The sequence below is a fragment of the Platalea leucorodia genome (assembly GCF_965183815.1).
Source record: "Platalea leucorodia genome assembly, chromosome: 4".
In the NCBI taxonomy this organism is placed as follows: domain Eukaryota; kingdom Metazoa; phylum Chordata; class Aves; order Pelecaniformes; family Threskiornithidae; genus Platalea; species Platalea leucorodia.
Window position 1 is genome coordinate 114,924,756 of NC_138826.1, and position 15,876 is coordinate 114,940,631.

General features: G+C 38.8%; 1 protein-coding gene across 2 annotated transcripts in view; it reads right to left on the reverse strand.

The window, feature by feature from the left end:
• MAGI2 (membrane associated guanylate kinase, WW and PDZ domain containing 2) overlaps positions 1-15,876 on the reverse strand; it is a gene marked incomplete at both ends in the record, with an annotated part of 752,640 nt that overhangs the window by 242,270 nt on the left and 494,494 nt on the right. For both annotated transcript variants that reach the window (XM_082309172.1, XM_082309171.1), the window contains 2 exons: positions 2,103-2,316; positions 11,305-11,520. In XM_082309172.1, coding sequence (XP_082165298.1) covers positions 2,103-2,316; positions 11,305-11,520 — 430 coding nt within the window. The remainder of the gene's footprint in view (positions 1-2,102; positions 2,317-11,304; positions 11,521-15,876) is intronic.

The window sequence follows — 15,876 nt, forward strand, 5'->3', positions numbered from 1 at the left end:
TCACATACAAATTTTAGAGGTTAGTTTGAGGTGAATGAATGAAAATGCTGTCATGGAATCTAAGACCATTGGATATACCTGTAACAATGTGGAACTTGAGATCGCTTACTGCTTGAAGTCCTTAGGGTTTCACACAGTTCACAATTCACATGAGCCTCAAATAAAGCAATAAAAGATGTTGCCTAGTATGACTTTTTTTTCACCCATTGTGATGTACACTTTAAAAATGTTTGTTTTTCATCTATTATTTAATAATCTAGTACAATCTTTACTACTGTTCAGGGAGATGTTGTTAGACAAATAGGTTTTTGTTGTCTTTTTATCTTTCCGTTTTTTGCAAAAGCAAATGGAGTCTCTTCATGCCATTAACCAAAGTGACTTGTAAACAAAGAGGCAATTTAACAGCATCCCCACAGCATTACATTCCTACTTAACCCTGTGAAGACTGTGCAATGTGAAAACTCAAATGATCAAAGAGTTGTTCCTTTGCTAGGATTCTAGTAAATAATCTGGTATTTTTACAGATGTGTAATTGTACTTTTTTGCAATTACATTATTCAAGAATATAATCCCAAAGGCAAGGAGCCCTTATAACAGTCTTTCTATCCAGTCTGCACCTCTGATTGATTTCTCTGCTTTACATAACATTCATTTAGTGGAAGTGAATGATGAGCATTGTCAGAACCACAGTGTAAACCAGAGCATTTCCAGGAAAGGAAGTAAGCTGTAACATCAGAGGAATTTGTGGAGTGGAATGGCTGCTCTGTAGAGCAGCAGGGCTATCTGCATACACCGTATTTGTTACAAAATATAAATTTATTTTCTATTAAATTGCCTGCTGCAGTATTTGCCACTGTCACAGTATGGTGTGTTAGTGACCTACCCATCATCCCATCCCCCACCCTCCAAACGTACCACAGGTTTTTGTTACAACAAGTAAAATAAAAGTGCCACATAATTCAGTCTGGTCTCTGTCAGAGCATTCAATATGTGCAGAAAAATTAAATTTGGGAGTGAAGTAAGAAGGAAACAAGGGTTTGAGCTAGCCCTGAGGTCATCCTAGTTCTTCTCTGCTTGCTTGGGCAAAGTTACTATAATTACTCTTTTTCTAGAACAAGCATATTTTTGCCCTTTTCAGCAAAGACACTTATGTTTTAATAGTTACTGCTCTTTTCAGCCTTGTATGTGCCAGAAGCTGTAGCTGGTCATGCCAGTATTCATGAAAAATCACATGCACAAACTTTATTCTTATAATTTGTTTACACTTCATGTGATGATAGTAATAAAATTTTACATGAAATAAGGGATTTAAAGCAGAAGACACTGCAAAATGTTATTTTTAGCTATTAATAATCAGAATAATGGTTAACGCTCCAAATTGTTTGAGGCAGTTCCTTAAAGCAAACAAAAATGCTGCTGCTACCTCTTTAAGTAGTGTTCTGCTGACGAAGATGTTGGTTTGTCCTTTCTTTTTTTCTTGTGGAACATGAACTTATATGAACTCATTCATTTGCTGTGTTCTTATTCTGGCAACTTGTATTAATGACAGCACTTGGAGAAGAAAGAACTTTTTTATCCATTCCATTTGTTCAATGAGTTGGCTAATTAGCAACAGTAGCAACAGGTATGTATAGCCTACCAAAAGGAAAAACTTTTTACACATAATTAATTCTCCTTATTGTCCACTCATATGTTTTACTGTTTCTAAATATAGCATGGCCTCCTTTTACTGTTCACTAGCTAGTTTTTAGCCTGCCTATCTTTCTTTAAATCGGCAAAAAGCTCAACCCTCTCCACCTCTGTCCACATAAGGAAGAACCCAGTGATTGTGCTACAAAAGCCTTGCTTTCACTAGAAGAAACAACAGCTTTAATTGCTGCCATTGAAGTGCTTAGCAGTCCAGTTACCTATCTTAAAAAACAGCATGCTTCAATGTAAGTCAGTAATGCAGGGATTGCCACCAGCTCTCAGGAGCCTTGACAGCCAGAATATTCCTGCTGTTTTAATGAGAAGGAGTGCAATGTCCCACTCCACCATACAAACTATTGCCCCACCCAGTTAAATACGATACAGCTATTAGCAAGAGAAGAAATAAGACTCACTCAATAAAGTAGACTTCCCCCTTTTCTGTATAAGCCATTTCCCAGTTATCAGGCAGTGGGCCCAAGTCATCATTCTCTTCAGGTTTAGTCTGCTTTGTTACATCCATATCCTCCTTTGCTTCTTCAGGCTGAGTATATCCTGGTGCAGGACAAGGTTGGGTGGACGATACCTCACCTGTGACTTCTGTACTCTTTTCTTCATGTTCACTCGATTCTACAAGAGAAGAAAAATTACAGGTTTTGGATATCCAAGTTAATGGTGGAGAATTTACTGGGCGCAAGTCTCCAAGCAATACTCTATGTACTGCTAGTCTTGAAATACAGAGAAAAATTCTGTTGGGTTTACACAAGGGTCCTTCTGATGATGCATTTTATCTGGAACACAATAAAAGAAAATAAAGCAATAAAACCAAACTGAAACAAGAAACTAATAAAGAGCTAAGAAAGAAGCCAAAGAGTTCTGGCTCGTTCTGTCCCAGGAGTCCTTCCAGACCAGCAGTTAGCACTGAGCAGAAGGCAGCCTCATATCCAGCAGTGCTACTGTCTTGTGTCTTAACTTTTCAAACTGTATATGCATAAAGCAAGTACCCTGCTATTTTACTACAGACAACAGATCCTTTTCAGTTAAAAAAGTATACACTAATTGCTTTACCTATATCCATACATCAAAGAAATCAATATGACATCTCTCAACTCATAGCAATATATTAACTGTATAGAAAGTGGTTGTGATTTCATTACTGGTATAATCTGTGAGAGGCTTAGTTTCCCACAGCCAATGACAAATGTTTCCTATACCTGATATGATTGTGTCTCACTGTGACCAACAACATATTCAGGAAGGAGTCTTCCTTTCCTATGTCTTTTTCAGTACTTGATCTTTCACTTTTTACTGATTTTACTTTCCATAAAGTCAGAAATTAAAAAAATGTGGTGTCCAACAGTATCTCTATCACTATCCGTTCCCACAGTCTAGTCCACATACTTTTAGCTAAGCAAGTGTAGTAGAACTTAGCGATACTTGTTAGAAGTATCCACTGAACACAAACATGAGACAAAACCACAAAGACGCCTTAAAAAATATCAGCTAAATAGAGAGCAGGTGTGCAATATCAGGAGTCTAAATGTGCCTTGTCCACATTGTTGAGCACTTACCTCCACACTTAAGAGTCTACATGCTCATTTGCATAAATGACTATCACATAGCAGGGCTTCCATGCACACAACTATTGGCAGTGGAGAAAACACAGTCTTTTCTTGACTACTTCTAGCTTAAACAGAGGATGCTTGAGAGAACTTGTCATACTAAAGAAAGGGATTCCTTCATCCTTGGAGGTGAATAAATTTGGTTGACTGGTCTACTAGGTATGTGTTTGTAAGCTGTGCTTTATCATATGGTCTATCTAGGAACTATTTCTTGAAAAAATGTGGCAGGAACCTGTTGCCTCAGTGGACAGCAGAAGCACTCATCCTTGGATCCTTTTTTATGTTGCACTTAAATGAAGCCTGATCTCACTGAAAAAGTATTCAGACCCCTTTTTTTTTTTTTTTTTTCCAAATGAACTGCAACTAAAAGAAATTAACAATTTTAATATATTGACTCAATCTCCAGTGACTATGATGGGATGCTAGTCAGATGGCTGAAATGACCCTACATGTTAAGTCAGACAAACCAAATTCAGCCCTGCTTAGGCTGGTTGCTCAGTTTCTAGATAATTAAAATGAGGGGAGATGAATCTCAGACCTAGTGAGCGTGGTTTTACATTAGGTTATGTGAAGGCTAATGAGATAAGCTCACCAATAGGTAAAAATCATAGGAACACAGACAATGAATATCAGAGGAGAACTGAGAACAAACTGTGAATTTGTACACCTGTATTTAATCAAAATGATACATAATTGGCATAGTAGGGGCTAGATTGAGATTACTACAGCTTGTTCATAAAGATATGTAAGGAATGAAGGAAGTATGTATGATTTTGTATGCTCGAAAATGTATATACAGCTGAGTAATACTATACAGACTATATTGAAGTCTGTGGATAATTAGAGAAAAAGAAAGGTGAAAATATGTTTTTAAAAGAAGTCAACAATGTAGTCTACAATAAAGTTCAAGCAAATGACAATTTTTTAAATGAACTAATGGTGCATCCAGAGCACAGAACTACGCAGGTACTTGTGTGAAACATGTAGGAGGGGGAAGACAACTTGGGTGAAATGATCTAATCTGTGATGCTTAGGACAGCAAGAAAGAAGTGCTAGTAATGGCTACACCTTTGAGACTTCATGGAGAAAAGAAACTTAGAAAAGACAGACACAGTCCTGTTTCAACGAAGTATCCATGATTTAGGTTTTTATGCAGTTTTACATCCTTAATTTCCGAGCACCTAAGTTGCCTTTGAAATAATTTGCTCAATTAGGCCATTATGCCTTTTTGTAAAAAAGGAGGAGGAAGACCCACAAAACTCCAACTTCACATCTTTCTATTTTTAATTCCTAGAAGGACGTTGGGACCAGCAATCAAACCACCTACATGTAAGCTCTTCAAAGGTGATAAACAATTGTCAAGATTTTTCAGGAAGAAATTGTGCCAAACTAATATTCTTTCTTTTCATGACAGAGTAATACGTGCTGCTTCTTCGAGAGAAATGGTAGATATAGCTTTCATGATCTTAAAAAAAGACTTTTGACACTGACATCTGCAGCCTTTTAGAATAGTGTGAAAAAAAAAAATAGATCCGGTCTGGAACAGGGTGATGGTCTATAGCTCTACAGCCATATGCAGCTCATGCTGCTAAATCTTAACTCATACTTGAACTATATGGTATTACAATCATTTTATGCTGTTTGGAAATATGAATCTGTCTGTGGCAAGAAATGAATTAGCAAGAGACACAAGTGCAAGTTTTGCTTAGTTGCATCCTACAGCAGAGCAGTAGGATTCCAGGGGAGCTGAAGTTCCCTCCTTATCTACCACTCCCAAATCCGCCCCTCTCCCCTGCCTTGGCTTTCCAAAATATGTGGTATCTGTGTGGTGCAAAATGCCACAATCAGCTGTAAAAACACAAGATGGGGAGTAAATGCCTAGGCAGAATTCCTAGTGAAAATACAATGGAGGTATGGGGATATGTGAGGGACGTCTAACCATTATCTTCAGTCAACAATGATACTATTGCAAAAGTAAAACAAGGATCATAATAGGCAGGAAGAGTAAGCATATGTGATACAGGTCCTTCCACCTTCAGCTATAGTAAAGGTTTAATCAGGAGTACTGTGCCCATGTTCAAGAATTTCATGTTAAGGAAGATGTGAAACAGTCCAGAGGATGGAAAAGAAAAAAAAAAAAAAAAGAAAAGATTGGAAATATGGGAAGATTGAAAAGCAGGTGTTTGTAGTCTTGAGGAGAAAAAACTGATGGGTAGGGGAAGCATTTTCAAATATGTAAAAGTTTCCTGCAAAGTGGTCTCCACTTCCCTGAGAACATGACAATGTAATTGCCGATAAATTCTTTGGGTTTTTTGTTCTTATCTTTGCACAGCAGAAGTAAGTTCTCATCCGTCTCACGCATCATTGACAGATCTGTGAGCTGTATTCCTGACGCTACCTGCAGTCTTGACCACATTTCTACTACAGGAAGGATGCTGTACAGATTAAACTGAAGACAAGACATAAGGTCACACGGTACATATGACTGCAGTACAACAAATAAATTTGGAGCAGAGGTGCATCACACAGCATGGCTAATGATCAGCCAATTGGTCTGATAGTGCACAGATATGGTAACACTGCTGTGTCTTGGGATTTTAGCATGATATCCGTAATATGTGTTCTTTCTCAAGATCTTATTTTCAATAAGTCTGATGAGGTCAGATTCTTGATTTTCAATAACTATATGAACAAATCCCAGTCATCATGATAGAAGAAAAAATGTGAAAATTAAGCCTTGAGGACTGGAAGAAACATTCTGAGCTTGTCTAAGATAGAGATTGCTATCAAAACATAGTGGGGAAAAAAAGGAACCTGATGTTTATTTAACAACTTAAAAATATAATTATTTTAAAGCCAATCATCTCATGAATTATTAATTCCTGGATCATTATCTATAAATAGCTTACTTTGATAATGGAGAAGGCATCATGATGACTAAAGCCCAAGCAATTAAGGTAGAATTGCCTAATGCCATTTAATAACATTAAGTTTTACACAACGGACATCCTAGTCACAGTTATCTGAAATACAGCCCTACGGTGTCATTTAATCTTTTGTTATATGTGTCTATCATTCACATACTCCAGGTAAGGTAGATATTCACCTTACTGGTTTTCTTTCTGCTAGTATATAATCATACATAACGTTTGATTTTTATAAAAAACAGGAGTACTGGTTAAAAACTAGTAATGTTTTAAATGTACAAATAAAATTTGAAATACTACAGTAACATACTGTGAGCACAAATATTTATCTTCAGACAACTTAAGATATAAAAAAAGATCCTAAAATTGTACTGTAATATGGGTTCAGAAGTATTTTTGTCACTAAAAAAACAATCAATTGACTTTACATCAAGTGAAACAGCCTACTAGAGCTGCTGTCTCGCTACAAAACAGATTGCATGGTCCAGTTTTCAAAAGCAGTTTAGCACAATATCTCAACAGTGAGTGTCCTGGGAAGTGACAGTATAGGCACCAGCAAAGCCCCAGCAGGTTATTGCACATGTGGAACATAAAGAACTTTGGGAAGAAGATAATGTGTATGTTAAAAATACCTACTTATCATTAAATACTGGAAGTTCATCTCTGTAGTACTCCAACTCCAAATACCAGCAGTTAAAATATTACTAGTTAATAGGACATATTGTCTATACAGCTCTTAGACAACCTAGTGATTATTTTTTTAGAAATAACTGGTAGTTATGTTTTGATAGTCTCAGAATTTGAGCTTTCAGCAATGCTGTTGCTTGCACTTTAAATTGTTTCTATTATTTACAGTCTAACTCTTGAAATTTCCCATGTAAACATGTAGGAGGGCCTTGTCACTTTATTCCTTTATTTTAATGCTGCAGATTATTCATGCAGTAAATTTTAAAAACTTATTCTCTTCTTCCAAAAGTATCAACCCAAAAGACCTAAGCAATAACAGCAGAGAACAAATTAAAGGAAATATTATTAAATAGTAATTTATGGAGTGTTTTTTAACAGCTCTGAAGGAAAATATTGCAGCTCTTTATACTCTTATTGTATCTAAATGAATAATTTGTTAAATTATGCACAGGAACCGGTCCATCCATTTTAAATAACTGTTGGATACAAGAGTAGTTTAACTCATGTTTGCCGAGCTATGTGTGTCTATTTTCTTGTGAAAATATCACTCTACAGCCTTGGAGCTGCTCCCTCCCCCACAGGGCTGTAGCCATACTTGGGTTTTGGTGCTTTGCATGAAGGCACTGTTCCCACTGACTACTAACACAGTAACAACGAAGAGCTGATGTGGGGGAAAGAAAACAGAACACATGGAGACTGGGTGAGCAGAGGGTCATAGGTTGTGACATGGCTGTGATAAATTGAGTTTAGAGAATACACCTACAACAGAAACATCAATGGACACCAATTTTTGTATTTTTTTTAAATCTCATGGCTCTTGGATGCCATGTGTGTTATTTTCATGCCTTTGGCTGTCTTTCTTTGCTGTGTAATAGTAAAAGAATAAGCTCAACCTGTTCCTTGGGACTACGGCACCTTGCATGGTGATTGACGGCATTGGGACTCCAGCCTTTTCTTTCATTATCAACCTAAGGCATGGAATGATCATTTTGAAACTTTATGTCATATCTTATCCCTCAATTATTTTGAGCCTGCCAGAAGTTTCAGTCTCTGGGTGCAACTTATCATTGCTCAAGTAATGCCAGAAAAATGCACATACATAACCATTCTTTAAACGTTAAAGTGGTTCTTCTGGAGTTTGGACGATAAACACTTAATCAGTCAGAAGTGTGAAGCAAATGTGACACGACCAACACAGTGTCAAATCATGATGCTGGTTGTGAGGAAGACTGACTTAATTCTCTGCAGACATGAACAGAAACAGTGGTGAAAACTGAATGTCTGACAAGCAGGTTGCAATTTGATCAAGAGTCTTTTTACCTCTGTTGTCAAAGCATCGGTTTTGCAGAAATCATTCATTTCAACTCAGTGTCCATCAGGAAAGGCTTCTCAGGTGCAAGATGTCTCACCCAAACCAGTGAATGGTGGAGACCCAACCCAGATAAATCCTGTCTCCCAATTAATACTATTGTGTCCTGAAAGAACTCGATCCAGGATGAAGGACTGGGAGTGCTCCATTCTACAGCGGCCAAAAGCCTCATCCTAAAGAAGTGAGAAGGCTTTCTGTTGGGTTCTGAGCTGAAGACAGGTGACAAAAATCAGAAAGAATAAACACATTGGGCAGCACAAATTAACAAGAAGACAATTATGGAGCAGAGTTGAAGACCTCCAGTCTGTTCAAATACAACCGTCCAAGGGAAATCTGATGGCCTATGAAGCAAGGTATGTGGAAGTGAATTAATGAAAAATTCATTCTTACTAATAAAGCCCAACAAATGCACAGATTATCTCAACAGACACTTGAAGTGGTCTGAAAAATCAGACCAAAAGCACAAAGATCTCTGCAACTACAAATGTCGCTTCTTGGTCTGATAAAGACAGGTTCATTTTCTTCAGATTCACCTTAGATCTGTTACTATTTCACTCTACCAGTCCTAGGTGTTACAGCAGTCCTTTGGCTTGCCAGCACTCCGATACCTTTGGCAGTTAATAAGCCATTAAGTTGCTGAGCATCTGTAACAAAGGTATCTATGTTTTGGATGTCCCAAGAGTCCTATATTCAATAAAATCCTCCCATTAGACGTGAAGCATTTAAAATAGAACACACTTTCTAAAAGAACTGGAAACAACAAATATCCTGCCTTGGTTGCTTCTTTATAAAAACTAGATTGCTCCCTCCACTAAGAGTTTTAAATGAAAAAGAAAAAAATTAGTATGTTCTGGTTTTCCTGGTTGTTCAAAAACATAAACGCACACACGTTTTAGGGGTAGCTAAGACTCCGTCAGCTCACAGAGAAAAGGACTGTGGTAACAGGGTCCGTGGGAGCTACACTGTCCAACAAAGGCAACACAGCACGTATGTACAGAGCTGCTTTGCTACAATCCCCAAAGTCCTCAATCAGTGTAACTGAACAACAAAACCCTGCTTATGAAACCATGAGAGCCAACACAGGCACTGCTTGTTCTGCTGGCCACACCTACAGGAATTACTTTGTGGGGGGCGAGGAGGGGGAGGAGGGGAGCTGTCTTACACCGATGCTCATGTATTTCATTTTGTAACACAGCACATGCCAGTGCCTGTTTCTTGGGTGCTGCCTAGTCATCGTTCACACAGAATTTGCCTGGGAGAAGCAAATTATAGGTGTACAATGCAAGGAGAAAAGCAGGTAAACATTGCCTCTTGATCCAGTTCGAGCTGAAACATATTGCCCTGGAAATTATTCCTCAGCAAGGGTCCGTTATGTGGCACATTTCAAATAACTGCAAAGAATGATCTTTCTAATGGTTTCTACAGTACACATCAGAGACCAAATCCTGCCTTTGCCTCTTTCGCTGTGCAAGTATCCTGGCAACAGAGCCAGTGCTGATGTTTTATGTAAGGATTTCTGGGCTTCATCCTTTTCTGCTTAGCTGTGTAGGAAAGGCACTAGCGTCAGAGCACTGCCGACAGATGCAACGTTGTGTGGAAGGGATGAGCAAGGCTCGTACAGCATGTGATGGCAACGGCCATGAAGTAATGCTGCAGACCTTTGGCAAACTGAGAGGAGAGAATGAGATACATTCTCACCCCACCGCTCCCTGCCACCCCCTTGTACACAGGGATGGATTCTGCACCCGGATTTGCCCTTACATGTAATGTTAGGCAACAACTACAGAAAAGCAGGTGGCAAACACATCCTTGATGGGAAGATATTAAATTTGATATACTTTCTAATGCAGTAGGAAAAAAAAAAGTATATATAAAATCTGCAGTCTGCAAATCCTTTTCTCAGTGCTTAGAAGATTAGGTAATGGATTTTTTGTTTCACATTAACCTACACATTTAGAGAACTCGCAATATTCCATTCTACCTTCTCATCCATATGGTTGTCACTACAGACTTCTACTTCAATAATTTGTTTCTGAATTTCTAAGTTCACCAAAAAGGATTCATAGAGTTATTTCTCAGAGAGTTATAAAAGTATGAATTCTTTAATTTCCTACTTGAACAACAACAACAAAACCATTTCTTAAATGGTATTTCAGAATAAAAATGAATAAGTACTCTAAAATGATGACTTGCTGAAATGTTGAAGGGGAAGCTGATCACCTGCTTGGGAAAAGGCTGGAGTGCTCTCACTCAGGATACCAGTCAGTACCGTGAGCCCCTTTTTTAATGAAGAACTATGATCCAAGGGGTAAAACAACAGTTGCCTTTTAGGACTAGACATCTGAAACCTTAATCAGCCTTATCCAGGCTCTGGAACATTGCTGAAAAGGGTCCTTCCTGATAGTATTGCCAGCTAAGTTTCATCAGCACTGCCACAAATTCATTAATATGAGGACAACTTTACTCTTCCACAATATTGCTAAGATTTCATAACAATTTACAAAAGTTCACTTCATAATGTTGTGAACTCTCTTGTAAGTATCACCATTTGAGAACAAGGAGACCTGAAACACGGAGACTAGATTCATTTGACCAAATTACAGTTCTCTAGACTCCTCTATAGTCAACGGAGAGAAATAGGCACTTGTGATTGATTTCCTAACCTGGAAATCTAAAACAGGTCATGTGAACTGTATTCAGAAAGTAGATATTTTTATTTTTGGTCTATAAAGAGAGTTCAAAGCAATCAGTTCAGAGGCAGATATCTTTACGGTAGCTGAAGTAAGTGAGATGACTCCCTGTGATGGATTTGCGACCCATTCGCGAAGATCCCCAAAATGGAGGTTAAGCAATTTGGTTTAGGTGTGCGAGAAATCCTGTTATTCAGGATTCTTGGCTTTCAGTCTTGCAAGAACATCCTTACCTGAACATGCATATTCTTACTGCAGAAGGAGGTAACTGAGGACTCTGTGAATAACAGAAATGCATTGCAAAGTAAGAAGGAAGAACAGACCTGGTGTTACTGTCACGTCATTTCCATTGACCACAGGTCTTTCTTCCTCTTCTTCCTCTGGTGGTTCAATACCCGTCTTCTCCATATTGCTCACAGACTTATTCCTTTTGCGTTTGCCTTCAGCCCCGGGAGTGGCACCTGGGAGGATCTGATCTGTTACATTTAACAGCAATGGAGCTGGTTCTGCTGGAGGCTTCGGAGTGCCGTAATAGTTGTCTGGAAAAAAAAGAAAAGGAATAACACATGAGTTTGCAGACGTACATCTGCTGTTGCTTCTTCTTTTGGCTTAGATTAATGGGATTATGTGAGGTAGCATCTGATTCATCAGGTAATATAAAGATTAGTTCAAAATGTTTTCTGTGAAGTTAAATCTTCACCTTTCATGAAATGGTAATTAATTTTCTTGGTGGTAGCACTAGTGGTCAAATCATGCTTACAAGTATATACCATATTAACACTTCCTGAAACTTTAACTGGCTAAGTTAACATTCCTCTCATCCAAATACCTGGCAAATAGGCAGCTTAACAAAGATGTTTTCTTATTTCAAACCATTAGTTAGGACAAATTAGTTTTGTAATATTTATGCCACAATACCACACTTTCTGAAGGATCAAAGGACCATAGAAGTATTGGCTATTCACTATGTTATGTCATTTTCACACCCCCCAAATTCTCTCACCTGCTTAGAAAGTAAATAATCAAAGATTCAGAGATTTGCAGTTTTCAGTAATGCTTGCACTATCTCATTTTTCATATTTGTTGAATTTTTGCTATTCATGAGCAAAGCTCCAGATTTGTAATAGTAAATGCTAATATATTTTCAAAGAAAGTTGAAACCTTATGCTTTAGGGCTTAAAATTATCTCAAAGTACTAAGAAATTCTGGCAAGATTTAAGGTAGCTGACAGATTACCCTCTATTTGTCTCTCATGAAATTTCTAGCAACTTCTTCTGAATCATCTACTTTCTGTCAGAAGGATTATTAGATTAGATGGACTGTGATCTGATTTTTTCTATCAATAGCTGTATGTTTGCATTTCTAGCACATCTGGTCTCAAAACTGGTTTCTTACTATACCTCAAATTTGTCTTAAAAATATGTTTAAAATAAAATATTAAAAGACTCAAATAAAAGAATATAAAAAAATATTAGCAAGTCCTCTCTAGAATTTTGACCATTTTTTAATTTTTATTGCAAAATTTAGGTCTTCTGCAGATTCAAATAATAACAGCAACTTGCAGCAACTTGCAAAAACATATGAGTGTGACACAGAAAAAGAAATGTTATATCTGCACAGCAAACCATCATAAGATGCATTTTGCAGGCAGAGTAAAAATGATTTCTGGTACTAGTATTACTGTGTGTTTCCAATGAATTACAATGTTCAGCTACATGACCATGTCAATACAGGTAAGTAATTGAGCAGTCTTGCAACTACTGAATACTCTATGAGTTTTTTGCTGTGGTTTAGCAAAATGATATTCATAACAGATGTTTCTGTAATTGTAATAATACACTAGAAAAATTTACTGTGTTAAACGGCCCTCGTACTCACTCTGGGCTTAGGGAAGGCAGAAAGAAAATCTGACTCACTGAAGATTTTCTTTTGATTTTATGAGATGGCAGCAGGTTTAACACAGAGCCCCAATGCCAGTTGTGCCTTTGTATGGCTGTTGGTGACCTGCCCTCCCACAGTCTGCAGGAGGTCTCTCTGACTCCTAGGCTTAAAGCAGGGGAGCAGGATTTTGGGCCCAAGGCAGGGACGGGAAATCTACATTGACCCACTCACAAAACTGTACCTCCAAAATAGGTCAAAATGAGATCTGGTCACAGTCAAACATCTGAGCACTGACAGTGCAGGGTATTTTGAGAGTACCTGAAAACCAACAGTCTTGAAGGCAGTGCCAGTTGGAAGTCTACTTTTGTATTTCCTTAAGAGCATGTTATCTATATTGGTGAGATTGCATGTCTGTAATATTACATATTTTGAAAAAAGATTTCATATTCATATTTTGAAAAAAGGCTTAGTGGATGAGGGAAGGCTGTGGATGATGTCTGCCTGGACTTCAGTAAGGCCTTTGACACAGTCTCCCACAGCATTCTCCTGGAGAAGCTGGCTGCTCACGGCTTGGATAAGTGCACTCTGCGCTGGGTTAAAAACTGGCTGGACGGCTGAGCCAGAGAGTGGTGGTGAATGGAGTCAAATCCAGTTGGCGGCTGGTCACGAGTGGTGTTCCCCAGGGCTCAGTGTTGGGGCCAGTCCTGTTCAATACCTTTATCGATGATCTGGATGAAGGGATTGAGTGCACCCTCAGTAAGTTTGCAGATGACACCAAGTTGGGCAGGAGTGTTGATCTGCTGGAAAGTAGGAAAGCCCTACAGAGGGACCTGGACAGGCTGGATCGATGGGCTGAGGCCAACTGTATGAGATTCAACAAGGCTCAGTGCCAGGTCCTGCACTTGGGTCACAACAACCCCATGCAAGGCTACAGGCTGGGGGAGGAGTGGCTGGAGAGCTGCCTGGAGGAAAAGGACCTGGGGGTGTTGGTCAACAGCCGGCTGAATATGAGCCAGCAGTGTGCCCAGGTGGCCAAGAGGGCCAATGGCATCCTGGCTCGTATCAGGAATAGTGTGGCCAGCAGGATCAGGGAGGTGATAGTGTCCCTGTACTCAGCACTGGTGAGGCCGCACCTCGAGTACTGTGTTCAGTTTTGAGCCCCTCACTACAAGAAGGACATGAAGGACATGAAGGAGCAATGCTTCATTAAAGAAAAACTAGAATAAATGTAAACTGTATCTTCTATCAAAAAGTGTTTCTCAGTGTCTTGAAATTCCTTGCCTAAGCCTTAGAGCGTTAGAGCTAATGGGAGACTCTCTCAAAAAGCCTCGGCAATTGTCATATCTAGGCATAATGCAGAGACTAAATGTGTAAACACCATAACTTTTGTTGCAATGATATTTGGAAAATCTATGACAAAAACAGCTCTTTTTCATCTTGCCTGAGCAAAGGACAGGGCTGGTTCAAGATATTACTGTTGAAACACTAATCACAAGGTACTGAAATTCAGCTTCCTGTAGGTACAAAAAGCACACCAAATAAATAATTTCAATTGCATTTAATTTAAAAAAAAGGGAATTAATAAAAAAAGAGAAAGCTTACTAAAAGAAAACATAAATCCCATGCTCATTGGCAGTCAAAAAACCCAGCAGTTAGGAGCTTTAAAAAAAGGAATGGAGCACAAACCAGAAAACACCTTTACAACACAATACAAACCCACATGGTACCCTCCCTTTTGTATACTGCCTGCTGTTCTGGTACTTGCCTCTCAAAAATTACATGTGGGAACTAAAGAAGGGCAATTAAATCTTGGAACTGCTTAAACTGATTTGGAGTTTTCAGCTTGGAAATGGAACAACTGAAGAGGGATATGGCAGATACGTATAAAATCAGGAGAACCCTGGGAAAGTGCCTAGAAAATAAATGAATGGATGCTTGGCTTCTCACTACATGAGAACAAGAGGATGCCCAATGAAATTAGCAGGTTTAAAACAAGCAAAAGAAGTGTGTTTTTTTTTTTTCACACAACATAAGAGAATAGTGGCATTCACTGTTAGATGCTGCCAGTATCATGAATACAGTCAAAAAGCAATTATACAAAGTCAGAGAAGAAAAAAACATGAAAGCCTATTAAACGTAAAGGTACAAATTCTGACTGAAGAATTCCATACAATACAGATCGGTGGAGCACAGAATGTATCTCTGCATGCCTTCCCTGTTCTTATATTTTTTGCCTTAACATCTACCCAGGGGCAGTAGTAGAGACAGAGTATGGGGCTACAGTTTCCCTTGGTGTGACTCAGTGCAGCCACTCTCTTACTCAGGTGCCTCCTTGTTGTACTTAAAAAATGTGTGCATACTCCTCTGCCACTCCAGCACAAAGTCAGGAGGTCAGTTTAAGCCAGCAGAGCTTAAGCTAAGCTCTTTGTGCTGGACCTGACTAAAAGCCTTCACGCAGACAGGCCATGCAGACCAAGTATTTAATTGTGGAAAACCCACCACTGCTTAATCTATCTTGCTGCTGTGCCTGATTGCCTCAGTGCTCCCAGCCTGTTTCGGAGTACAGCTGAACACTGAAGATGGTCTAACCCAACCAGTTTGACTCTGCTGCCAAAATGGATTGGAAGCCATAGCACAGTTACAATTACCAAATATTCCTTGCCACCCCTAAGCCGTATGAAAAGGTCTACCTGATTTTGCAAAGAGGGAGTCAGAGAAAATTACTGGGGAGGTTAGCTCTGACAACAGAGACCAGATCAGGAAGTCAGAAAGTCAGAAGCAGCAGAAAAAGGACAAAATGAGGAGGACAAAGCAGCTTTTTTTTTTTCTTAACCTGAGCTCACCTATGTCAGGAATCAGTAAGACTTATTTTATCGATGAAGTGTTTGATGATGAAGCAATAGATCCTAGCTTGCTTCCTGCGAAAAAGTAAGCCCTTATGGAAGAAAAAAAGACAAAGTATTTGGGTGGTAGTAAAGAAGCAGAAGAATCATGCTGAAAAGGTAACAAGACTC